General features: G+C 41.2%; 1 protein-coding gene across 1 annotated transcript in view; it reads right to left on the reverse strand.

The window, feature by feature from the left end:
- Window positions 1-9,956: 9,956 nt before the first annotated feature.
- Window positions 9,957-25,461, reverse strand: part of RASGEF1B (RasGEF domain family member 1B) — a 30,393-nt gene continuing 14,888 nt past the window's right edge. Inside the window, exons 4-14 of the mRNA XM_005243144.4 lie at window positions 24,458-24,595; window positions 20,465-20,677; window positions 20,300-20,374; window positions 18,920-19,015; window positions 18,234-18,336; window positions 17,398-17,477; window positions 16,012-16,107; window positions 13,951-14,046; window positions 12,590-12,713; window positions 11,859-11,931; window positions 9,957-10,647 (exon numbers count right to left, since the gene is read on the reverse strand). Coding sequence (XP_005243201.2) covers window positions 10,623-10,647; window positions 11,859-11,931; window positions 12,590-12,713; window positions 13,951-14,046; window positions 16,012-16,107; window positions 17,398-17,477; window positions 18,234-18,336; window positions 18,920-19,015; window positions 20,300-20,374; window positions 20,465-20,677; window positions 24,458-24,595 — 1,119 coding nt within the window. The 3' untranslated portion in view covers window positions 9,957-10,622. The remainder of the gene's footprint in view (window positions 10,648-11,858; window positions 11,932-12,589; window positions 12,714-13,950; window positions 14,047-16,011; window positions 16,108-17,397; window positions 17,478-18,233; window positions 18,337-18,919; window positions 19,016-20,299; window positions 20,375-20,464; window positions 20,678-24,457; window positions 24,596-25,461) is intronic.

The following is a 25,461-nucleotide window of genomic DNA, read 5'->3' on the forward strand; positions in this document are numbered from 1 at the left end:
AAATGCAGGATAATTCAACAGTGGTCTCAGCTTCACCTTGTTTGAAAAGCAGCACAGGCCACCAAGTATTTCATAGCTGCATTTTGCAAAGAGCTCTACATCCTGCACTTGACCCAGATCTGTGCTCTGAAATGGGTCTTAACTGGTTGTAAAATTTTTTATTTTTTTTTTTTTACTTTGCCCCTCTCCCCATGTTCCTGATATACAGCATCAATGCTAAAATGTCTGAATATCAAAAAAACCCAGTGAGGCTGGATTAACACCTAATATTTTTTCCACAATCTTTTGCATTTCAGCTCTAACCTTTTCCTAAACACGATTTCTCTTTTTCATTCAAACTTACTGTGCCAATGTCACAACAGCTCATCCTTTGAGACTGAACATTAAACCCAAACTGATTTCAGTTACTGCTACCTAGATGAACTGTCACAGTGAACAAAAATCCACCCCGGGAAACAGTAACAGCTACTGGAGAGGGAAGAAGCTGTGGTATCAGCTGTGCATAGCCCTTTGCTGAAACAATCAATCCTCTCCCAATATGCTTCCACATCAGCCTCTGGTGCTCCACTGCTGAAGTCCATTGGAGAGTTTTGCCCTTAACTTCGGAAGCAAGGAAACTCAGGTTCTGCCTACATTTCTGTGTAGGCTCTGCTGTACAGAGGGAAAGGCAAAGACCACTTTCAGTATACTTCAGGGAGGAAAAGATTGACTGCAGATGTCTCACACCTGTGCACACCACCTTTGCTGCTCCAGCAGCTCACTGTAGATCTGTTGTTTGAGTGTACCTGTTGCAATTACTTTTAATTTAGAGATCTTTGGGGACATCTCTGTACCTGATGCTTACTTATAAACATCTTTAAGGTGGTTTGGTTTGGGTTTAAGACCCCATGCAAATCAAGGTATGAATTCTGAAACTGCAGCCACAACATAGCTCCTTCCACACAAGCCTCTTCAGAATCCCCTTTCCTGGAACATAGTTGTATTTTGTTAATTAATGCTGCAGACAGAAATAAGCAGGCCCTTCCACACAATGATGGTTTTGATCATTTGGGTGAGGTATGAAGATGATAGATAATTTGATAGATATCTATAGATAATAGATAATGATAGAAAGAGTTCTATTTCAGAATCAAGCTAGAAAACCAGAGGAAAGTACACTTTTCACGAACTGCTCCCAAGTATTGTTGTGGTCTCTCTCCTTTTGACCACACACATTTACAGGACAGAACACTTCTACAGAAACTGAATTTTCTTACAGCTGCAGTCTGACTTCGCTGGACTTTCACATAGTAATGACACACCCATCTCCTGTTATTTACAGCAGTATGTTACTCTGGGCTCAAGAAAATTTGGCTTTTATTATTGAATCACGTTTTACCAAATTCAGCTTTAGATGAGCTACTTGTTCTCCAGTGCTCTTCGTAACTCCAATCTAGTCTGCAGTTAGAACTAATAGAGTAGACAATATAAGGCAAAAATGTGACACTGTCTATTTAATAAGGAAAACAAAAGCTACACTGACTCTGGAAGGCACAAAGGCTTCCACCTGGTATACTCATTTGCCCCAGAAGATGTCTGTCCTGCTTTTCAATTCACTAAAAGTTTCTGAGCCTTTCTCATTCTGCCCGTTTCATGTTTTCCATTGGTATCATCTACCCCACATTCAGTTATGTTCAAACTGAAAATTAATTTTCCTGATACCTCCAGTTCTTCTAAGAAGAGAGTCTCACACATGAGTAAATACAGTAATATTGGGAATAAACCACCAGAACTAGAACAAAGCCCTACGTGGGTTACTTGTAAAAAAACTAATCTGAGAATGTTAACTGAGATTACTAACCTTAGGAAATCTTTATGACAGGTGAGCTATTTCCCAAAGAGGAACACAAGTTTTAGACCTATCTCCATAGAGATGAACTGGCTGGTCTTTGAAAGTATGCTCAGAGCTGTACCTCTACATAAGGAATACAGTATGTGAGCACGCAAGAGATGTGCATTATCTCAAATCCACCTTGTGCTCAGTTCCTAGAAACGCAGGAGGATCTCAGAGAACTCCCATACTTTCCCTTCTTTTCTCCAAAACATAATCAAGTTGAACAAATTCTTCAGGATTTGGATTTATTTGGACATTGGACACGGCTCCACATGCCACAAGTCTGAAACCAGCCTGTTCTCCCAAGCACTCCCCATCACTCTCCACGGGAACCAAACGATGCCCTGCCATTCACCGTTACTCTTGACGTGAGCCCCGGCGCCGCCTCACGCCGCGGGGCTCCCTCACGCCGCGGGGCTCCCTCACGCCGCGGGGCTCCCTCACGCCGCGGGGCTCCCTCACGCCGCGGGGCTCCCTCACGCCGCGGGCGCGGCAGCGCCGCCCCGCTCCTGGCCCCATCGCCCCAGGGCTGGCACTCACCGCAGGCAGCCTGGGGCCGGGCCGGCGCCGATGGCGTCCTCTGAGGGTGTAGCGACAGGCGAGGTGGGGGCACCGTCCCCGCGGCCGAAGGACAGCAGCTCCCGCTGCCATGGGGGCTGAGGGGGCGGCCCCGCCGCCTGGCGCCGCTGCTAACGGCCACGAGCGGCGCTCCCGCGCGCCTGGCGCCGCCGTGGTCGCGCCCCTTCTGGCCACCCCGTGAGGAGACGCTGCGTTTCCTCACAAACTGCCCCTCACGGCCGCCCCGGGGCACCGAATCGTGCCAGCAGGGGACAGCAGCGTCTCCCCATGCCATCTCGTTCCACTCGCCTTCAGGCAGCCATCCACGGGCCGGGGGACGCGCCTGTGGCGGGGCTGCCCTGCGCGCCGCGGCCCCCCTCAGCCCCAGGCGGAGGCGCCCTGCCCCGGGACAACCGAGCTGTTCCAGCTCGCAGCCTGCCCGTACCCAGCTCAGGACTTCTCTATCCTCTGGAAAACACCCAGAAACTTGTCCTGCAGCGTGCCAGTCCTGTGCTCCTCTGTTGAAAGGAGCTGCTATGTGGGCTGCGTTAAAAAGTGTCGGCAGAAGTTGAAGAATATGTGAATAAAGCAGTTGTTGACTGCTGGGTATAGACACAATCAAAACATTTCTTCTGTGGGCCTTCAGTCTTACTTCCTCATCCCCACCCACCCGTATGTCTGGATTTGTTTCATTTATAAACAAGAGGGCACCTTTCACCTGACCGCAGTAAGTTTCCCATTCACAGCTTGAAGGGCAACAGCTGAAACCAGCAAAGTCCTCATGCGCTTACAGGGAGAGGGGCACAGAAGTAAGAGCCACGGGGAACAGCCAGTCACACCTGCAGAGGCAGTGACTTTTCCTCACCCGGGAGTGAGAAATATTCACCCCCCTCTGCGTGATCCCTGTAGGAAGAGGGCTCCTGTAATTTTAAACAACGAATGCAAAAGTAAACTAAAAATAAGGCACATAAACAAAACAACTGCATAACACTGCACTGAGAAAATGCACTCTCAGTCATGCTGAAGCTAACTGAAATGCAACACTTTCTTTCCTTCACTGTTAACTGTTCAGACCTCCAAGCAACCCAGCTGCCAAAGCAATTTAAAACAATTTTGCTAGGTTATGTGGAGCACACCATTTTTGACATCAGTTACTTGGCTTTCTCCCCTGCTGACAAGGTCCCAGGCTCCCAGTGAGAATTGCGCCTGAAATAGTCTCCCTCCCCTTGTTTAGTTTTCTCTTTTTTGGTCTCTGAGGCCAAGCAGCTGTTTAAAAGAAGGCAAGTCCCTGATATACTAATTAATTACTAGGCAACATAGTCACAAATAATTATTGAAAACCAGTTAAATATACAACTGTACTCTTCCCAAGACATTATGCAACTAGCATTATTATTTTGCAAGGCAGTTAATAAAAAGGAAAGAGTTTTATTCTTTGCAAAGAAAAGCAGCATTTAAATAACTGAATAAAATATGCTTCCGTTATATAAATGGAAATTTTGTATAGACAGAAATACTTTGCTTCTAAAGAAGGTCACCAACTGTTTCTTAAGTATAACAAGTGTTAAATAGCACACCAAGAAAAGATGTACTGTGTCCTATAGCTCTGTATTATAAAAGCAACCTCTGGGATGAAAATATTCTATTTTCTATGGCCTGTAAGGAAAATTTTGTCTATTAAAAAATTAACACTGTGATGCACTGTTCTCATATATTTACCTTTTTCCTCAAAACCTAATTAATAATGACATACCCTGTGAATATTTCTCCAGAATATATTTTCACTACAGTCTTTTGTGAAAACAGCTCAACATGTGTTGCAGTTTCAAGTTTTCACTGTAAACCTGTTGAAACAGAGATTCGCAGATCAGATGTCCTTAATGCTCATCCCTCAGAATTCACGGTGGGTCTTCAAATGAGATCTGTTCTCTGTGATGTTGCTTGACAATATGTAATGCTGTAAACACTTTTTAATGCAGGGCAAACAGCCTCTGAATATAGTTCTGTTGATTATCCAATTGGCTGGGCTTACACAGGGATCAAGGAACACCACCTGCTATTTCCTCGAGGCCTGATTCTGAACTGCCATACAGAAATGAGTATGAAAAAAGTAATGCATTTGCTCAAACAGAAATTAAGGGGAAACGGTAACATGCTCATAGTGAGCATCAGAGTGGATTGTTACCTTGGCAGCAGCAGTAGCAACTGCTGCCGTAAAACATAATGATGTACAAACCCCAATACTTTTTTTTTCCTTGTGTTTCACATGCCAGTTTTCTAAACTATCACCTAACCACACTGGTAAGTATATTCTTTAATAATTGCTCTGAATTTATTCCAATTTCTGCTGTCATATTATTAGGTTACTCTTGTTGGAATGTCACGTTATTTCCATTTAAGCAAAAGATTGATATTACCCAGTTTAGCAGATATAGCATATCTCTGACTCCCTTTATAAGACAGTTGCTATGGTATTTTCTAAGTGGAGCCTCTTTGCCAGCAAACCTGAAGTTCAACATATGCATGTCAAACTGTTGTAACCTAAACTTGGTTTGCTTGCAGTTCTCTCTATTCAATACCACTGGCCACAATTAGGCGATGTCTCAGGAAAGGGATGCCAATTCATTTCCTGTCAGATCCTCTTTCCTATTACTCCCTAGAGATCCTCCTCTAATTTCTTACCGAAAAGCCGAAATGCAGCTGTCTGAACTGTCCAGAGAAGAGGTGGTCTAAGGAAAATGCAACTCCTTCTGAAATGACTGACTTCTCCCAGCCCTAATTATTTCTGACTTTCTACCAGTCTCTAGTAAAAAGTGTCCTCCTGTATATGTTAAGATCAGCAAGAAGCATAGTTTTTCACGTGTTCTGTCTTGTTTCCATACTTCCAATTTTGGGTAGGTTGGCAAGATTAGAAGTGTGAAAGATGGCCCTGTTCTGAAAGGCACAGCAGAGAAAATGTTAGTGTGTTTCTTTATTACTAGAGAAATAGTAAACCCTCTATTGCAGTCGCACACACAAAGAAAAAAAAAAAAGGCTCTGCCTAGGAATGTTGGCTGTCTGAATGTGTTACTACTTCTGTGGTTAAGTAGAAAACAAAGGATTGAGGTGGCTGCTTTAATGCCTCCCACTGTAGCTTCAAAACATGCTTCTGTTAGAGACAGCATTATCAATAGATGGATTGCTTGTACAAAGGAGGTCGATCTGTCTGACTTGACAACAAGATGAGCTTCTTTGAACTTCTTTGCCCACATCATTTGCTCCATTCTGAATCACCAGCATTGAACTTTCAGCCACAGCTCTTTGTGATGGTCTTCTATATAGTTTTCTCCCAGGAAAAACACATTTAAAAAGCAGTGAGGCATCCCAAATGTAAATGCTATTGAGTTATCAGACAATAAAGAAAAGCAGTTGAAAGACCAAGGGGCTCTTCCCCACCCCTAGTATTTATTAATGCTCCCTGGACTCGTTTATAGCTTACAGGTTCTTTCTAAAGAAAGCTATTTCACCTTTTGACCACAAGACCAAGCTTGGGGGCTTACAGAGGATCCTGCTGTAACACCAACACAGATGCTTTGTTTCATTTGTCACCCTCTGGAACGGACTGGCTCCAGATGCTGCTTTCCACTGCAGCTAGAAATCCACCTAAGAACTGCTTCCCCTTCCAACCTCTGGACTTCACAGGCCAGGGAAGAAAAGCACCAACAGAAAGAAGAAAATCCTGCCCTAGTGTCATTGGCTCATTGGCACTCAGATTGCTCTGGCTACATAAATAACTGATGAAAAAACAGCTGCTTTATTCACATTATCTTTTACATTTTTCTTCTTGAAAAGTAACAGCCATGAAAGAAAGACAGTATATTTACTTGGGCTTATAAGGAGACATCCTTTTGGGTCATAGTATAGCTAAAATTTTCTAATAAAGGAGAAAGACAAAAACATATTCCAGAACAACTTAATGCAGCACAGTGTAATAATGGCAAAGTGTCTGTAGGTATCAAATGATACACTTTCTGGCACTAAACTCTTGCTTCTAAATGTACTGAACTTTAGTCAGTTTTGAGTGTGAAGCACTAGCTTAGCAAATGCCTAACAACAGTAACCTTGTAAACAGACTAGTTCCCTTGAAAATCCTTACCAGCCCTTACCAGCCCTGTTCTCAAGCTAAAAACCAGCTGATGACACAGGACCCCATGACCATAAAGCGCAGGTTAGGATACAGTTGCTTGGTAGAAGCAGGCTGTCTGGATCTGACCGACAGCAGCAGGACAGATGCAGCTGTGAGGGAATGCATCTCTAGGGATTAGCTGCTCCCTTTACATGGGAAAAATCTGCTCAGCATGACCAAGTGGAGACAGAGAGGGGCTAAGAGAAAAAACAGACACTTGCGCACTACCGAAGTACTTTTCCAAGCAGAAATACTGCAACGAGCCCACAAGGGGTCCTGCTGCACACAACTAGTACCAGAAAATCCACCCAAAGTGACAGGGAAAATTCCCCGGAAGAATGGGAATCTTGGCATTTTTTTTTTAAAATAAAAATAGGAAATTTTGTCTATTATCCAAAAGAGTTCTTTTTAGTGCTAGATCAAGTACCAGTTTCAGCTCCAACAAGAACAGGCTGTCTAGGAAGGCTGAAAAAAACCCCCAAACCCTCAAAACCCACATGGAGGTAGGTTCTTGCTTGCTCTTTTAGAGATGACATCTGTAAATAGGCTTTTGCACATTATTGCATGCAACTATCTATTCACATTTTCACGATGATGCCACAAAGCTGTATCCAAGTAGGAGAAAAGGGAAGTATTTGCATGTAAGGACAGGTATTTTTCTTGCGGGCTTAGCCAGACATCTGGACTCTTTTGAACAAGTTGGTTCATCGGGGTCCATAAGACCTACAGGTTTTGTCTCTGCACCACAAGAAGAAAGTGCACCACAAAGAAATAAGTAATGTTTGAGCCATTTATACAGGACACTTCAGTGCTGCTTCTGTCCCCATTAAGCACTGAGCATCTGTCAGCACTGAGCTGAGATTTGCAGTGCGGGCTGAACACTCAACTCATAGAGTTAATGAGTTCTTGCAACTCCTCATTTCAGAGTTTGTGATGTTTCCTTTAGGAGCTGGTTAGTGATAGAGCAGTCAGTCATTTTCTCTCTCATTTCCTAGAGACAGGTGTGAATGGCTGTTCCCAAGCCAACGGATCAACAGTCTGACAGTGGCTCAGGATGTTAAAAATTAAAGCTCAGCACTGTGGCTGCAGCAGAGTACAATGCACGATGAGACTCACACGGCTCTAACATCAAACACCGAGTTCATTAATGCCTACAGCAGTAGCCTCTGGCTTGCCAGGGGCTAGGGAATTTGCATTTCCCTTTCAAGCACCAGCCACAGGCTCCTGCACCTGCTGACCAGCTTCAGTGCCAAGGCAGACCCTGCCTCCTCCTCCATACCTATCATTCCCCTATGTGCTGCCTTTTCTTGGCAAGAAGCTGGCCCACAAGCCACCACACAGCCTGCACTTTGGACAGAGGCTATTTAATGCTATTTTTCCTTTTATTTACAAAGGCTTCATTCCAACTGCATCAATAACAAACCCATTTCTCAACCAAGCTAGCAGTCAAACTGTGTTATGGTGCAGGAGGGACAGAGAGGTAATTTTTACAGGTAAGTTAACTCTTTGTTCAACCCTCTGGCTTTCCCTAGAACTAAAAATGTAAAACAAGTAGGTTAATGAGGAGAGAAAACATTGCATCATTGAAGCTCATTTATTACCTTATTATCATATGATCCTACTTCCAGAAGATGTGGAAGAATGTCCTGGTTTCAGCTGGGACAGAGTTCATTTTCTTCTTAGCAGCTGGTGCAGCGCTCTGTTTTGGATTTGGTGTAGGAAGAATGTTGATAGGACACTGATGTTTGTAGCTGTTGCTGGGTGATGTTTATACTAAGTCAAGGACTTTTCAGTTTCTCAGGCCCTGCCAGCGAGAGGGCTGGAGGGGCACAAGAAATTGGGAGGGGGCACAGCCAGGACAGCTGGCCTGAACTGGCCAAAGGGGTATTCCAGGCCATAGAACGTCATGTCCAGTATATAAATGGGGGGGCTTGGCCAGGGCCTGCCGATCGCTGGTTGGGGACTGGCTGGGCATTGGTCAGCAGGTGGTGAGCAACTGCATTCTGCATCACTTGGGTTTTTTTCCCTTCCCTTTGGATTTTATTCCTCTCCCCCTCTCCCTCCTTTTCATTGTAACTGTTATTATTATTATTTAATTATTAAATTGCTCTTATCTCAACCCTTGAGTTTCACCTTTTTCCCTGATTCTCCTCCCTATCCCTCTGGGGCAGGGGACTGAGCAAGCAGCTGCATGGTACTTAGCTGCTGGCTGAGGTTAAACCATGACAAAGAGGTATACACCATCTTCCCCAGCTTTTTATATACACTAACTTCTACCTATAACCTTCAACAACAGGGGAAAGACACAGAGGGGAAGATGGGAATGACCTCACCTGAAAGCTGGGAGGCAAGTCCGTGAACTGCAAAAGCAGTATCCTCTTTTCAAAGAGTCACCCTCTTCTTTCTCCTTCACCCTAACTCAGTGAATGGGAGAGGCAGAGAGGAATCCTCCTCCACCATCAGGGCTCAAGGCCCTGGTGCTGGTGCTCATGGAACATGTAACTCAGTGACTTCCAGCACCTTGCACCAGCAAACAGGCTGTAGTAAAGGACAGTATGCCTGTTAACAAAGGCTATTTCAGCATGTTCTTAGAGACTTCAAAGATTAAATACTTGCCTGAAAAGGCATGGACAGACATAAAAAACAGCTTACCTGAAAACTCGAGAGATGCAGTGCAACAAATAGACATATTTATTCTTTTTTCTTCTTTTTTTTTTTTAAATAACAGTGGCAGGATAATTGCAAATTCCTTTTTTCGTGAAGTATGTGCTTTTGCTTTGTGATTTTGCATCCAGGGTGATCTACAGCTACAGTTTCTCCCCCCGCCCCCCCCCCCCCCCCCCTTGGGTTCTTCCTAGGGTAAACAGACTAAGTATTTAGAGCTACTTCAAACTTATTAGATGTGTAACACAGTGAACTACTTCACAGTCATAAACATAATCCATAAAGCAAACACATAGGGATACTGTTTTGTTCACAGCTGTAGTAGAGAAGAAGCCTCATCTTTTTTTTCTTTTTGGCATCTTTCTCTTTCAGTCAAAGTGGGTTGTGTTCTTCACTATTATCCTTTCAAGAAAAGCAATTATAAAAATGACTTAATAAAAACATACTTTTGTACTTCAACGCAGTTTGTACACCAATTTCTCCAAGACTATTCTAGAAAAGTCAGCATATTCAACCTAATATAAGAAGGTCAAGTATGGAAAATTAGAGTAACAAAACTGTATAGTAAAAATATCTGTAGTATGTAGTAGTTAGTTGTAAACAACTGAAACAAAGGAAAAACCTCCCACGAAGCTGTAAAATAGTCCAAGCTATACAGCTACTATATTTTTGTAGAAGGTGTTTTCTACCACAGCCTTGATTTTTATTACTTTTTATTTTTAAAATAACTTAGAATAATAATGAGTTTGCCTACCAGCAGCCAACTCAAAAACATAATGGAAAAAGAAAAAAAAAAACCCGCAGCCACCATTACAGTGGTGGGGAGAAACTCTTCCCAGCAGCCAATTTGTTGTTTTCAGTCCTTTCCCTTCTTAGCAATCCTGATCAGGCAAAGTTCCTGGCTATCTTCAGCTTATTAGAAATGGCAGTTCTTCAGCGTAGACTTGGGTTTCACTGAAAGGAATGGTTGATTTTTTCCCCTCCATAATCTACGACCAACTCTACAGTGTCTTTGTAGCAGCAAGCTGCAGCAAAAGGACAAGGAAAAATATTCCATCCAGGTGTGAAATGATTCATAGGTGGCATAGAGCTCTTCAAAGGATTCTGTCAGTGCTGTCCTCAATCAATACTTAAGCCTGAATCACAGCCAAGTGGGCTGTGATTTTATCTCATCTGTCAGATGTGAGAAGCTGCCTGTTTGTTCTTGAGTTAACTTGTTTCATCGTTGCTGACACAATATCCCAACTGACTGCACATTTTTCATCACTTTGAATGCCACTCAGTGTACAGAAAAACAAACCAAGCCATGCCCCCTGGTAAGCCACATAACAGCAACAGCAGAAACAGCAGCCATCTTGTGCACTAGACTCTGCCCAGAAGTGCTGACCTGAAAGGAAGAGGGAAATTGTAAATAAGTAAAGACAGTCATTAGAATGATGTAAATCTTCTCAGACAGCTTCAGAGGGCCTCAGATAAGGATTCTGTGAAACCGAGGTTTGTGTTATCACAGATTTTCAAGCTCAGAGTCTTTGACCGTCTATCTTGCGACTCTGTGTAATGCAGAGTATCCGTGCACTGATGTGAGTAACTCTCCCTTTCTGTCCTCTCCCCAAAATAACCGGGATTAATCAGATGGAACTGTCACATCTCCTTGTGGTATGCCAGGAAAAAACAACATGGACTGAGAAGAATCCTTAGGGCTATGGTGTAGGGTTGTCTCTGGTGCTGCAGAGTGGATCAGAAGAGTTGGGATTTCATATCCATGGGATCCTCTAAGTGTTAATGTGCCACTGCCTGCAACAGTGACAAGAACACCTGGCTAATGGTGAGCTCCTTGGGATATCGGTTGTTTTAATACTAAAGTGAAGGTATGGCTTAGGGGTGAAAACAGAGACTACTCATGTACCTGCTTAGTTCTGTGTCTCCATCTATGTACCCGATTAGTTTTGTCTGCTGCCATGAATTCAGCTTTTTTTTTTTTTTTTTTAGAAAAAATTTGATAAGCAAAGCACAAGCTAAAACACTCCCATAATGGTTCATGTATCCTTCCACAATTAGTAAAATGAAAGAGGTGATGAGGCTGTTCAACCAGCAGCAGAAGAAAAGCCAAAACCAGGATTTTGTCTGATTTTTTTTTCCTAGCCTGAACTCTACATTGTTACCTGGTTTCCTCAATGCATTTGCCCCAGAGTGATCTTTGGGCAAACCTCATCCCTGTCTGAAAGGCTGGGTGCATAAAGGGATGCAATAGCTGCAGAAATGTCTGCTCGGAAACCAGAGTGCTCTGTATAGTACTGATAAGGAAGTAGAGATTTCTTTGAAGTTTAGAAAGTATTTTTTCCTACACTGACAAACACAAGAAATCAAGATACAAAATTACTTATTCTAATTCCCATCCCCTAAGGGAGAAAAGGCTTGAAAGGGTTTAAGATAAAGACTGTTCTTTTTTCCAAGAGTCCCATATTGGAGGGGGGATTTACACTGATGCTGTGCCCCATCTGTTGAAACATGTAGTGTGCCATTTGGTTTTAACTGTTTAATGCTTGCTCTGTATCCCATTCTCTTTACTTATTGATGCGGGTAACCTTTGACACAAACCTTAGTGTCTTCCATCTGTCCTTTTCAACGTGATTCTCAGGACTTTCGCTCTCATAGGAAGCCAAGTAAAGTGCTGCAATCAGAAGCAAATACAATATGTTAGGCCTACTGGCATTTTAAGATTTGTTCTCCCTGGAGAGTGGACTGAAGTTAAATGAAGCAGGCTTGTATTATCTATCTCTCAGATTAGGGCTCCAGAATCCCATTAGGAAGTATAGCATTGCTTATAATAACCTCCAGACAAGGCTAACAAACAGCGCATGAGTACAAAGACTACCCTGAGGGGGAAAAAAAACAACTAGCGAAAATGCAAAAGCACAAGGGTGAAAGTAAACACTCAAAAGAAAAAACTGAGCCCAGGGACATGGTGCTTTATAAGCAGCCAGCAAAACCCCCACTTTCTTTCTCAAGCAGCACCCTTTAGTGTAAAGCACCCGGAAAGTCCATATAAACACACTTCAGATGATATTTTGTAGGGACCACATATCCAATCAATATTTTCATTCCATTTCAGAGAAAACAATAATGTCAATTCTTACAGACCAAGTGCACATAAAAAGAAAAATTATACTTTCTCTCTCACTTGTAAGGGAAAAGCATTTTTTACTTGCCCAACAGAGATGCCTCAGGACAAAGTCTTTCTTTACTGTAAGGAAGCAACAACTTAACATGGAGAGAAACTAAGCAGCAGCCAGTGACACCAGACCTGCAGGAAGCCCATTGCTCCTTACCATCATCACTGAAGACTGGGACAGTGAGCAAGTACTGCAGAATCTTCCGATCCCTTTCAAAAGGACACTCCACTTGCTTCCACGTCATAAATTCACTGACTTGTTTCGCCAATTCCCAAAATTTCTGTCAGAATAGAACAGAAAACAGAAGAGATGCTATATATTGAACAGTACTATTTACCCTGAGAATTTTTTTTTTTTAAATATATATATATCCTGGTTTTAAGTCCAAGGCTTAGATTCTCCCCAGCTTTTAAGCTAGAATTGAATGTGATCTGACTCACAACTCGGCTTCTAACTTCTACATTTCTGTTTCAAACTGGGGTGACTCCCCACCCCTCCACCCTGGTAAAATTATTGTTATTTATGAATATAAATAGTATATCATGATCTGCACTCAGTTGCTTTTCAAGGAGCTGATACCACTCCTTATGCCCAGCTTTTCACTTCGATTATGCTCATTCATTTTTGTTTTGCAGTGAAATACTTAGGAATTTTCACATCAAAAGTGTCTAGATGCTAAATACTGAAATTTTGAAATCCAGATATTCCATTTTAGTTAGTTAATCTGAAATGCTCCATTTTCTTGCTGGAAATTCATGCCAAAAAAACACATTCCCCATGCAGGATGTTGATGTCATTAATTGATAAACTCTTTCAACTGAAGTTTAACATGCCTCAAATGCACATGGATTCCTGGAGTAAAAGGTTGTTCCAGATCATCACATAGTCTAGAGCTTTAGAAACAGGCTAATTCAGGCCAATATCTACAAATGAAACGTACTGTAATTTTGTGCGAGTGACCTAGGCTTCTTGAAAGCTGAAAGCACCAGAAAACAAATTATTGGGTAATCCACGCTGTCAGATAACAAGCGTGAAATTGGAGGCAGAAGAACAATGAAAGACAAGGGGCTCCTTCACTGCTGCTCTATCACATGTCTCTTCAGAGATAATCTGTACTTACATGTACAAAAATACTGCATCTATATCTTGACAAAGGATGAACTTTTACATATGGAATTCAAAAACAAGCTCTATAATAGTAATTTGAATGATTTTGTCATTCAGTATAATAAACCTGTGCGTTGAAATATTCAGATGGATTTGAGCACTGAGAAAAAGTTACTTTTTTCCCCACTACAAAATTGTGAATATCAAAAGGGTTTCTATAAACACTCCATCTTCAATAAAACTGTTTTTTCCTGACTACCTCCCAGCTCCTGTGAGAAGTGACAGACACACTCAAATTCCAGTCTAATTTTGCTCTTCCAGAATCCAGCGGAAGCTGAACCATCATCTGCTTCAGTTTTCTGTTAAAGGAGCTGACCCTGTATCAATACCCCATTCAGTGCTCTACTTACTTCAAAATTGACATGACCATTTGGAAGACGATTGGCACAACCTTCATTGAGGAAGTAAATATCTTTGATCAAGAGGCTGAAGAAAGGTATTACGATCTAAGGAAAGAACAACATTATTCTCAGTCTGGTGCTGAAATCAAAACATAATGCTCTACAAGACAAGTGGTACAAAAGGTAAGCAAAATACCAAGGACTAAGATCTGTTCATGACACAAAAATTCTGCATTCACTATGTTTTGAAACATGTGATGTTTCTCTATAAAGGAAGTCCTCCCTTGGATGGTAAGCTAATCCTTATGGTTTTATTTCCAGCTTTGTGCCAACCTGCTTCCATTACCTTGAACCCTTCTTGGCACGTAGCTCCCTCAAGGTCACAATTAAAGTACCTGTTGGTACTCCACTGCTTGTCAACTGTGGCTATGAGGCGTGTTTAGAACAACAATATGCCTAATTAATTTAATTTCTGTGTCATGTCCCTCTTGTTTTCACTTTCTCATTCTTCCTTGCAGATTCCACAACATAAGAGCTCAGAGATGCCTACTTCTTACATGTAATTCCTGCAGGGTATCTCTTAGTGCAGCTTTTCCTCTTGACAGGAACTTGCTTGATGAGGGGAGATGCATGTTAAAGCACAGCACAGAAAATATGGGGCTAGCAGCACAAATGGCTTTCAAACTACTATTCCCCAAACTCATGCAAGAAATTGAACCTTGGCACTCACTGGCTCAAAATGAAGAATTTCCTGCCAACTGAACAAATCAAAGTATTTTTCTTTGGAGAATGTTGGAGCATTCTCACATTCTTAAAATGTCTGTATTTTAATCTGCATCCTATAAAAATTTTCACAGCTGCACATCCTTGTTGCAGCTGGGGCTAAAACAAATATCACTTATCGCTGTTTCCATGGAAGACTTTACTGCACCATTTCAATATCTGTAAGTTCTTTCTCTCAAATCTTAAAACTCACTTTTCTCTGAGAAGAAGCAAGCATCTTACATTTAAGCTTCTGGTGCTTTGAATGGTACATAAACAGATCCTTAGGACTCAGAAAAATAATCCTCATTTTTATTTACATGTATATAAAAACAATATAGACCAGTAGACTGCACATGGATCTGCTTCATCATTCCTGGTAGTTTATTCTATGAGCACAAAGATCAGGTTTATTAAACATAGTATGAAATTCTAATATTAAAAGCAGTTGATGAGCAACTGCTTCTAAGCAGGAACACTACAAATAGCTAGGAAGCTATTTGGCTTCTTTCCACAAGAATTACAACTGAGATTCTACATTAATGTGCGACCAAATCCAGTTTATTTCTCAAAGGCTTATTTATTTTAAAGAGTAAAGAAAGATGTCACCTCTACTAAGGCATAGCTCACAGCCAGTCTTGAAACTGGAAGGGGGATTTTAATGTACACAAACACCTGATTCATCTCACTATTTCCACTAAAAAAATGCATAGTATATTTAAAGCTTATCTAAAACTGTACACAGGAAGGGGAATCAACAGAATTTAGACAGAAGCTCTGTCTAGGTTTGAGTTTTAGAATACCTTTTCTGAGTAAATTTTAAAGCTTTTCCACCCTCAACCACAAACCACTTAAAACTGAGCACAAGTAGCAGCTAGAAGGACAAATTAGTAGCAACCTCATTTCAGTCCTTAGCCTTTCTATCTGTATTACTGGTTTATCAGATAAAGCTCTTTGTCAAAAAAGAAATGAGCTGAGGCAATGTACTTATTTTATTTAATTAATCAAAGCAATCACCTAATGTTTTGCAGCTTTCAGTCAGCTCCAAGCTGAACTGGCAGACCTAAGATGGTAATTTCCATTGAGCCACCTGGTTTCCTCAAATATTCCATTTACTTTCTCTGTAGCTTACAGGTAGTATTTAGACATTCCTAGTAAAAAGGGATTAAGTTTTGAAGCTTTTTATTCTTTTTGAAAGCCCACCAGGGGTAGAGTTGATGAGATTCAGAATCCCAAGACAAAAGCTTACCATGCAACTTAAGAAGCACACTTCATTTTTGCCTGCTGCCAAGTCATTTGTAAACGTACCTTCTCTCTGTTGCTATGAGCTGTCAAGGACCTTTGAGCGGCTCCACGCAGAGCAGTTCGGTAATTATAAAAATTGCTAGAAGGGTCCATCTGATGCTACGAGGCATGAAAAAATGTAAATAATGAGCTAGTGTCATCACCGCACACAATTCTTTTTCACTTCAGCAACTATTTTAAAACGCAAGAGGTCTGCTGAACAGCACCACAAATACAGCCTTTTAGAGGACTGCAGTATCCCTTTATCTGTTCGTTCAATCAGAAGAGAACTTTGTTTTAAAAAACGTTCACTCAGCACAGCAAAGGATCCAATACAAGTGAAGGGGCAGGAAAGCAATGGCAGGCTTCATGGACCTCCTTTCTCTCTCTGCAAAGGAGGTAGCTCAGCTTTAATTCAAAAACCAAAATCATGAAGCTAAGGTAACAGTGGTCTTGGCTCTTCCTAGTATGCAGGTTTCTCAGAGCCGATTCATTTGCAATGGCAAAGTAAGATCAGACACCTAAAGCTGTTAATGCCCCCACCTCATTGCTCCAAGACTGACTGCTGCACCTCAAGGACTAGGATCACTGCACGGCTCACAAAGCACATCCTTAACCAGCAAAGTCCAGCCTGCACGATAAGGTCAAATGAAATAGGGCTGTAATTTTAAGAGCAACTTCCTGAGCTGTGCAGGCACTCTTAACACAAGGAAAGCTATTTCCCACCCAAGGGTAGGTGAAGGAAGTGTGAGGCGGCTACAGCCATCCAGTTTTCATCTGTTGTCATAACACAAGTCAACTGTCCTGATGATATTAATAAACATTTCATGCTTGCGTCAAATACAAAACATTACATTTTCTTTATCTTACTAATAAAGAAGCTGAATTAACCAATTTCCATTTACAGCAGGATAATAACTTGTTGGTAAATAATCTGTTGGGTAAATCACAAACTCATACACTGCTGCACCTACATGATCTTTGACAAAGGTCTCTGCTACCTGAAGGTAAGTGGCAATCAATTAGTTCAAGACAAATTTCTCTGAAAGGGCAAGGCAGCCACCTTACAGCTCAACTTGATTTTCAAAAGGCAGAACTCCATTAGGTCAATCCACACCATCCCTCTCAAATACATCTCCCTTTCAAAAGGTTACCTACATTTTTTTAAAAAAATAATTCTTAGGAGGTGGGTTTGGGAATTCAAAAAACCTGACACTACTTCAATTTCCTCCTTCCAAATCTAAAAAGCACAAGTCAGCTGAACAATTTTTATTACATCATCTAGAATTTCGATCAAGAGCACAAACATACTAAATTAAACATATCATAATGAAGCCAAACTCGCATGTTAGAGCAGTGAAAAGTAAAATGCTATTAATAGCCCCATGTCCAAATATTGGCCAAACTTACCTCAAGAATATCAAATTTGGCTGTCTTCACTTTTGCCCAAGTTTTCTTTAACCGAGACACAGGACTCATGTTCATGCCCGCTTGATAAAAGACAGAGAAATTGTTGGAGTATTTAAAAAAAATATATATTTCAAGTAGCTAAGGCTAGTAAGTGTTTCTAAAGCAAAGGAGCTATTAATAATAACAAGTATTTTCCACAGAGCTACTCAGAAATCAGACTCATCATTTTCTTGAAATTCCAATGTTAAAAACAACTTTGGAAACAAAATCAACATCTCTTACAGAATGAAAGCTCTAAAAAATGATATGACATTATTTAACGTGGTTTTAACAAAATATGAATATACAACAGAAAAGTGCAAATGAGTTTTCTCAACACTGTCTCTTACATATTTCATTGTAAATTACACATATTTATGAAGTTTTCACATTTCAAATTTAAAAAAAATATTCCCAATATTTTCCTATCAGATCTAAAATTGATGTGGAATTTTTACACCACTAGGACACTCATGCTGCAACAGAAACAACGGTAGACATCAATCTTCCATATTACATGAAGATTTTTTGTTCCAATCAAGCACTAAAGTTGGTTTCAAGAAGTGGGGATTCAGAACTTTGAACAGCTGCAATAAAAACTTTTTCTGTAATTTACACTACAGCAGTAAATCATTCCTTACACACATGACGCTACAATAACACTGAACAATTGTCCACCACTTCTCCTCCTAACTTCACACTGCTGAGCATGCTAAGCAGGAGACTTTTGTATAAAGCACTGTGCTTCCTTTATCCAGATTCAAACAGGGACAAAACATCTCGGGACACATACTTACAAATGATAGCCATTAAGGAGTTAAAGTTGCCAATGTTAAAACATTCCCGTGCCACATCAGTGAAATATTCTATCACCCTTGCTCTGTGCTTCTTCTTCACAGGCTGCAAGAGATGCCATCAGAGTGTTACGCTCGGCAGGAAGAACAGCACTCTGACCCACCCCCAAAAGAAACACCACCCTGGTTAAAAGTCCTTTCCACATGTACCACAACTGCATACTAGGCTTTACATGTACAGGAAGCCACACTATTGTGTTCAAAAGCCCTCAGGACAGCAAAGACAACCCAGATACCAGGCAGGTAGGGAGCAAGGACAACAAGTAAAGAGGCTCTGCCAAGAAGAGCACGAAGAACAGCAGCACAGAGGAGAGAAAAGATACCTCCATTCGTAAGGGGCATTCACAGGAAAGGACAGGCAGATGCACTTCTGTGCCAAGAAGGGCTAACCCAGCATAACATCACCACTGTGTCACATGAACAAGGCTGAGGCACAAGCATGATGCTGAAAATATGGAACTTATTTCTTCTTCAGCTCTGCACTGACTTCATCTGCATGTGAATAAGTACAGAGCTGAGAGAATGAAAAATCAAAGGGCGCACTGAAGGGGCAACAAACCTGAAAAGGCTTCACAGTTTTAGACAACTAGATTAAATAAAACCTTTTAGCAGAAAAAGCCCCAGCTCACCATACAGATTTCTGTTGCAACCAAGTAACTGAGCCTGTTAAACCATTCCACATAGGCTTCCAGATTCCGGGTCTTCTTTCGATTTCCGTAGCAGCCCTGCAGACAGAAGAATAGCAGATTTTAGTGTAATCTTAATCTTTTCCCTGAGAGAGACCTTTTGGCTTTCCATCTTGCCACCCCCAAAAACTATCAAGTAACCAGGAATAACTCAATTACCTGAAGTCATGTAAAGCTTAAAAGGAAAGTAGCAGTGATAATATTGAGCACGAGTAAGTTCTTCCTGAGCTGTTGGCTCAGTAAAGCACTCAGGCAGGCATGCTGGAATCCCACCTGCTGTAAGTCCTACAGGGATGCTTTAAGGACTTAACATAAACTTATGCAAACAATCAAAGCTAAGTATCTGCTTAAAGCTTCCTTGAATATGAGCACTGTTTCAGTCCTTGCTCCTGTCCCACTGATACAGCAGAGACAACACTACAACCTCTGCAAGAGCAGATGGGAAATAGAGGCCAGATCATTTCACTTGGCACATTATGTTCAGTTGTTGATGCCAAATTAACATCCTGCATCCTAACTGGGAGATCGGATCTACCATTTTGATTGGATTCTCCCTTTCCTAACCAGCGTTGTTTGTTCAGTAGTGTCTTGGAATGACTCTCACACATCTCAGGGTTGTCTAAAAAGGGGTAGGCAGCAGTTTTAGTGATCTCTACCTACAAAATAATTTTCAGAGACTGTCTGACTGAACATCAGATTGTAAACTTGAGTCATTCTATTCTGTTTGTCAGTTTTAGGAAGGACAGTAATTCAAGTTTTAACTGCCTGACTTTAGTACAGTTTATTTACAGAGTAAAGACGACATAAGTCATCCTGAAAGCAGCACTCAAGGAGATGACAACTCTAGAAGTTAGTTAAAAATACTGTGTCTTTGCCCTTCATCTCACATGAATCTAGAGCTCACTGCCCCCTTTTTGTGATGCGTGCTCTACCTGCAAATTGCCCCACTTGCCAGTTTGCTGCAAAGAGTTCAGTTTACTAAAAGAAAGAACGGATGTTGAAAATGAGTAACGTAAAAGCCAAAGTTAAATTCAGCTTCTTCCAGCTGCAGACCACATAGGTGGCCTGGAGAAAACATTCACAGGATTAAGTTCTCCGTTAGCTTTATTTAAATCAATTTGTTGGCTGAGCTCCAGGAATTGTCCTCCAGAAAGAGAAAGTATCAGCAAATTTTTAAAGAGGAATACTAAAGCATTTTCACTATAAAGCTTGTTTCTGCTGGTCCTCATTTATTACTGGACCTCACTTCCAGCTCATGGGGCACCTGAGCTCCAGGATGGTAAATGCTGCATTTCAGATCTGCTCCAGATCTGCTCCAATTACCTTGTCATTATCCAGACGATCCTTTTGCACAAATGCCTGGACAAATTCTTCTGGTCCAATATAGTTGAGTCTCTCCTAAATAAAGCACACAAGCAGCCAAGTCATATCCTGTGCATTTCAAAAAGAGGGGAAGGATGGAATCATGTCCGAAGTATAACAACTCACAAGCTCTATGTGTGTCAGCTGCTGAGCTAACACATAGGGATCATTGCAGACTGTGATGATGTCCCTCTGGATGGACTGGGGCTTGGTCTTCAGAACCGTGAGGCGATCTGTAGTTGTGGCATTAACTTTTGCAAGTACTTCCTCATACTGGCTAACAGTGGCGAGCTTCCGAATCAGGTTCTGGAGGAGCTGCTGTATGTTCTTCCGATACATCTGTCATGACATGAAACAATTGGGAGACATTTTCAAAACGTAAGAAGACAGTATTAAAAGTCTGCATGACACCAAACCAGTTTGATGCTGATATATGTATGTGTGGTCAACTTGAAGATATGCTCTACTGTGTGAGTTTCCAATATTGGGATTTCATCAGAACAAAGGGAATCCAGCTGAGGATTTAAACACTGACTGTCTCAGAGATTCAGTAGTGACCCAGTTAGCTCAAGGAACAGCAGAAAAGACATGCGCTATGTAGTGCATGAAAAGTAAAGTACCACCAATCACTGGACAAAATACAAGAAATGAAAATACACTATTTTCTCCTGACTAAGACCACAGAAAAACCACTATATGCTCATTCAATGATGAAAAAAAGGCCTGCTTCCCTCTGGAGTAAATCAAGAACAATTTCACTGAAGTCAGAGTTAAAACTTCCAGTAAATCTGAGAAAAAGGAGAAGATAATAAAACTATCTTGCTTTTCTTTCCACGCGGCAGTTTAAGTTAAAAGGAGTGACAAATTTAAGTAGGAGCAGGACTCAAGTCTTAAGTAGACAGATCTGTGTAACTGACCCCAACGTGGTTACTCTTCCAAATTCTAGATACCATCGTAAAGCCATTAAAGCAAACCCAAATGGCTGAAAAAAGGAGCATCCAAAACCTACCAGCAGCACAGCATAGTGGGATCAGTCCAAGGCAGGAATGTTGCCTGTATTCTAATGAATTCGTCATTCCCTCCAAAGCTGCCATTTATATGGATTTCCAAATTTACTCAAATACAACAGCACTATCTTGACTCAGACTAATTTTTGAAGTCAGTTGTGTTCAACCAAGGCTGAATTTGTTGTTACTTGGTAAAGAATTATTTTCTGTTTACATGTATTTTGATTTTCTAGACAAATACACAGAGCATAATATTTCACCAGGGTGGGTGGGGAGAGACTAGGAGGATCTCAAGCTTTTAAAGAAAAGGAACTACATTTTCCTCAGGAAGGCACAGAAGTATTACTTCAGGTGCTGCCCTTCCATAAACAGGTGTTGGGCGACGCACACCCTGACTTGCTTACTGACCCATTCCCTCCAAATTCTTTGAAATTCCTTGTAAAAGAACTTTACAAAGTGTTTTGTTGCCCAGCTGGTACATCTAAAGTTTTCAGGATGAATTCTGGCTGCTGATGGAATTCACGTAATAGTGGGGATGGAAATCACGCCAGTGGGTTAAGGTTCAAAGCAAAAAAATAAACTTTGCCTGAATTTATGGTTCATGTCGACCCAGAACTGACAGCAAGATCAGGGAGAAAATGGGTGAAGATAAAAAGTTGAACCACCTAATTCTGGTCGATCTGCTTCTGTAGCTGGAAAACCCCAGAGAAAAGGCAAACTGGCACAGATACCCTCCAAACCAGAACAAGAAATCAGGAATTAGCCCACAGTCAGTCTCACTATATGATATCATGGTGGAGGAAAATAAAAATAATAAAAAAAAATTTTTAAAAAAAGGTCAGTGCAACGCTGGGCTGCACATCAAAGGGCATCAGGATACAGCACGTGGTTTTGGTCTGACTGCATACACTCATCAAGTGTTTCATAGAAAAAGCCATTGATAAATGTTTATATGGAACTAATCAGGAGATGAGAGGCAATGGCTAATGGGAATGTTTCCAAAGATATAACTTGAAACAAAGGTCAGTTAAGTGGTAAAAGGCATCAGAACAACTGAGAAATATCTCATGTGTGTGATGCCCTATCAGGATATAGAGAGGGAAAACATGGAAGGAATAGAATTAAAATGAGGGAGAAGGGTGGGTGGGTGTGGAAATAAGCCCACCAAGGTTTTTCCAAAGACATTTTTTTGATGGAGCAATATGTTAGTGTAGTGAATGATTTTAGATGGACTCTTGCTGATAGCTTTTAATAGTACTGGAGCACAATAATTTGGGAAGTGGAATAAGAAGCTACAAGTAGAAGAACTGTAGTGAACAGGAACAGGAAATACTGCTTCTTTTGTATCCTTCAAGGCAATGACTCACAAATCTAAGCAAGGTCTATAGAAAAGCAAGGTCAAGGAAGTTGCCATTTTACTGTTACAAGCAGTTCACAATAACACAAGTCAATTTACTGCAATGCTTGCTTTCCCTTTGCCTTTCTAAACGAAATCTCAAAGTAAAAAAAAAAAGCTCAAAGCTAGAGCTAGAAAACTTCTACAGTTGCTGCCAGAGTAGGATTGATTCCTAGTGCTCATTTTCTAGCAGTTTGTACATCTGCTTTTCCCTTCAATAGATGATTTCACTGTTTAAACTGTCTGTATTGCCAGAAACTTCATTGTAGACAACTCTTCCCTGTTGCCATTTCACTCTTGCATCCACCAACTCAACTTCCTCCAGGATAAACAGTGTTCGCTCTCTTTTTGTGCCAATGTTTTTTTTTTTCAAGTGGATGTGAGTCCTCAATCTTATTCCTTTTCCTTGAACTGAACTTCAGTTCCCTGTCTTCCTATTAAGAATACCCAGGAACAAAGCAACAGGGCAAGGTGCCTCCTGGCATCTCCACAGTGAAGGTAAACCCACTGCCTCTCCAGACTCCAAAGTCCCCTCTAACTATCTTGGAGCGACTCTAAGCTTGCCCATCGAATTTGGTATCTTTTTCATTTGCATTTCGCACTGCATCTCACTCTCTCGTCCCATCTTCTTTTGTCCCTCTCCTCTGTTATATCATCAAAATGTATTTCAGCTTCCCAATTTAGTTTAGATTGGTTCTCTTCCAGCATTGTTTACAGGCACTCAAGATCTTTCCAGGCCTTTGGCAGTGCTTGCAACTCCTTCTGGTAAAGCTTACCTACATGCTTCTTAACATGCCATTTGCTGCCTCGTCCATATCATTATTCAAAAGCTTACATAAGGAACGCCAGCCCCTGAGGAACATCAGAAACACGATGCCATTTAGCAATTGCTCTTTGCATTTACAGTTCTTCCAAATGCCAGCTGTTCCAGTGCCTTTTGTAATCTTAGTATTAGGCCAGCTACATATGATCTGTTTACTGAAACCTTGCTAATTGCCTTTCCTCTAAGTGAATATAAGTGTTGGCATTTGGCTGAGTTTATTTCAGTACTCATAAGACAGGCATCAGTTAAGCATCAAAATATTTCATAATACCTCTGTGAAACTTTACTTCCACCTGAGAACCAGGATTTAGAAAAAGGTCAAGTGATTTCCTTGTGTGCTCTATCCAGAGGAAGAAATATGACAGACTTCCTCTGAGTCTGTATGTGATGCTTTAAGCTCAAAACAATTCTTCCTGGTCCAATCTTCTTTCATAAACTTTTACCCAAACCTGCTATAACTCTTCCATTGACCTACAGGTCAGAGGCCCAATTCCAACACACCTTAGTCACACAAATGAAAAAAATTATCAACATTAGTAGGGTTTTCTCAGATATGCAAAGTTTCCCAGCATCTTATCCAGCTTCTTCCAAGCAGAATCACTACAATGGAAAATACTAACATCCACCAAGTTGCATCTGTCTGCACAATATGCAATTATATTAGGTGTTTAGGGATGGAGTGAACCTTGTTTATGCTTTGAAAAGGATGTGCTTATGCTGTGTGGTTTCTTCATAGGCCTAGGTACCAGAGAGAACTTTTTGCCTACCAGCACCTTCATAATAAGTTAGCTTAGCCATCCAGAGCCTTACTATGTTGTTAAAAACAAACCTGCAATATCAAAACATTAAAGGAATGCCTTTGTATCCAATAGCTTTGTGCACTGACAACTTACCTCATCACCACTAGCTATTCTTTGTGCCAACTCCTTTAAATTCCTCATCATTCTTTCATCTCGGAAATCATAAGGAAATGTCTCTGTCCATTCAGTCAACAACTGTAGGATTTTGGGTGCAATTTTTCGTATGCGGTTCTATTTGAAAATGGTAAGGAGGAAGGTTACATGTAACAGCAATACAACACATACCTAATACAAAGGAAACAGAATTCCCTTCTGAAGGATACTGTGGAGCATAAGGCTGTGAAGGTCAATATATTTTTAAGCTTAATTTAATTCAGCACTGGATTACAAGCCAGAGCCAATACCCATTGAAGCCAATGAAGAGACTCTCATTGGCTTAACAGACCTGGAAATTAGGCCCCAGGCAGGTGGAAATATTTAGAATGATTCTCCTCACTATCTGGAGTGTCTCAGTGCAAGACATTTATCAGTATCTCCATAACTTATGGCTAACTATCAACAATGAAAGTGATAAGCTCCCGCTCTGCCAAGCCTTATGCACGCACTATACCTTACAGTGAGAAAGCAGTGCAATTATTCCAATATCTTAATTTAATTAATTCCATTTTCTACTGGAGTGGAGGTTCTATCCAAATATCCACATCCTACCCCCTCTCAACTCTAGACATGGCACACAAAGAAGCATGCATTCCCATGCAAAGGGGCCAGCAATCTAAGCCACTCCACAGACTATAGCAAGACTGTAGTTTAAGCATACGAGACAGGTCAGTGTAATTCCCATTGATGTGCTTAATTAATCATTAAGTCTTTACAGTGTTTTGGCATTATTATGGCAAGATGCTGGGAACTCTGAAACAAAAGCAATCACTGCAGGGCCAGTGCAGGATACGCCATTAAGAGCAAGCACTTTTATTTCTGGCCCATGTATTGGTAAAACAAACTGCAGAAGCAGCAACACTCTTCACAGAGGACAGGCTAAGCACTGTAGAAATTTCCCATGAATGCCAGTGAACAAAGGGTCAAATTCTAGTTGCTTG

This window comes from Falco peregrinus, chromosome 2, assembly GCF_023634155.1.
Source record: "Falco peregrinus isolate bFalPer1 chromosome 2, bFalPer1.pri, whole genome shotgun sequence".
NCBI lineage: Eukaryota > Metazoa > Chordata > Aves > Falconiformes > Falconidae > Falco > Falco peregrinus.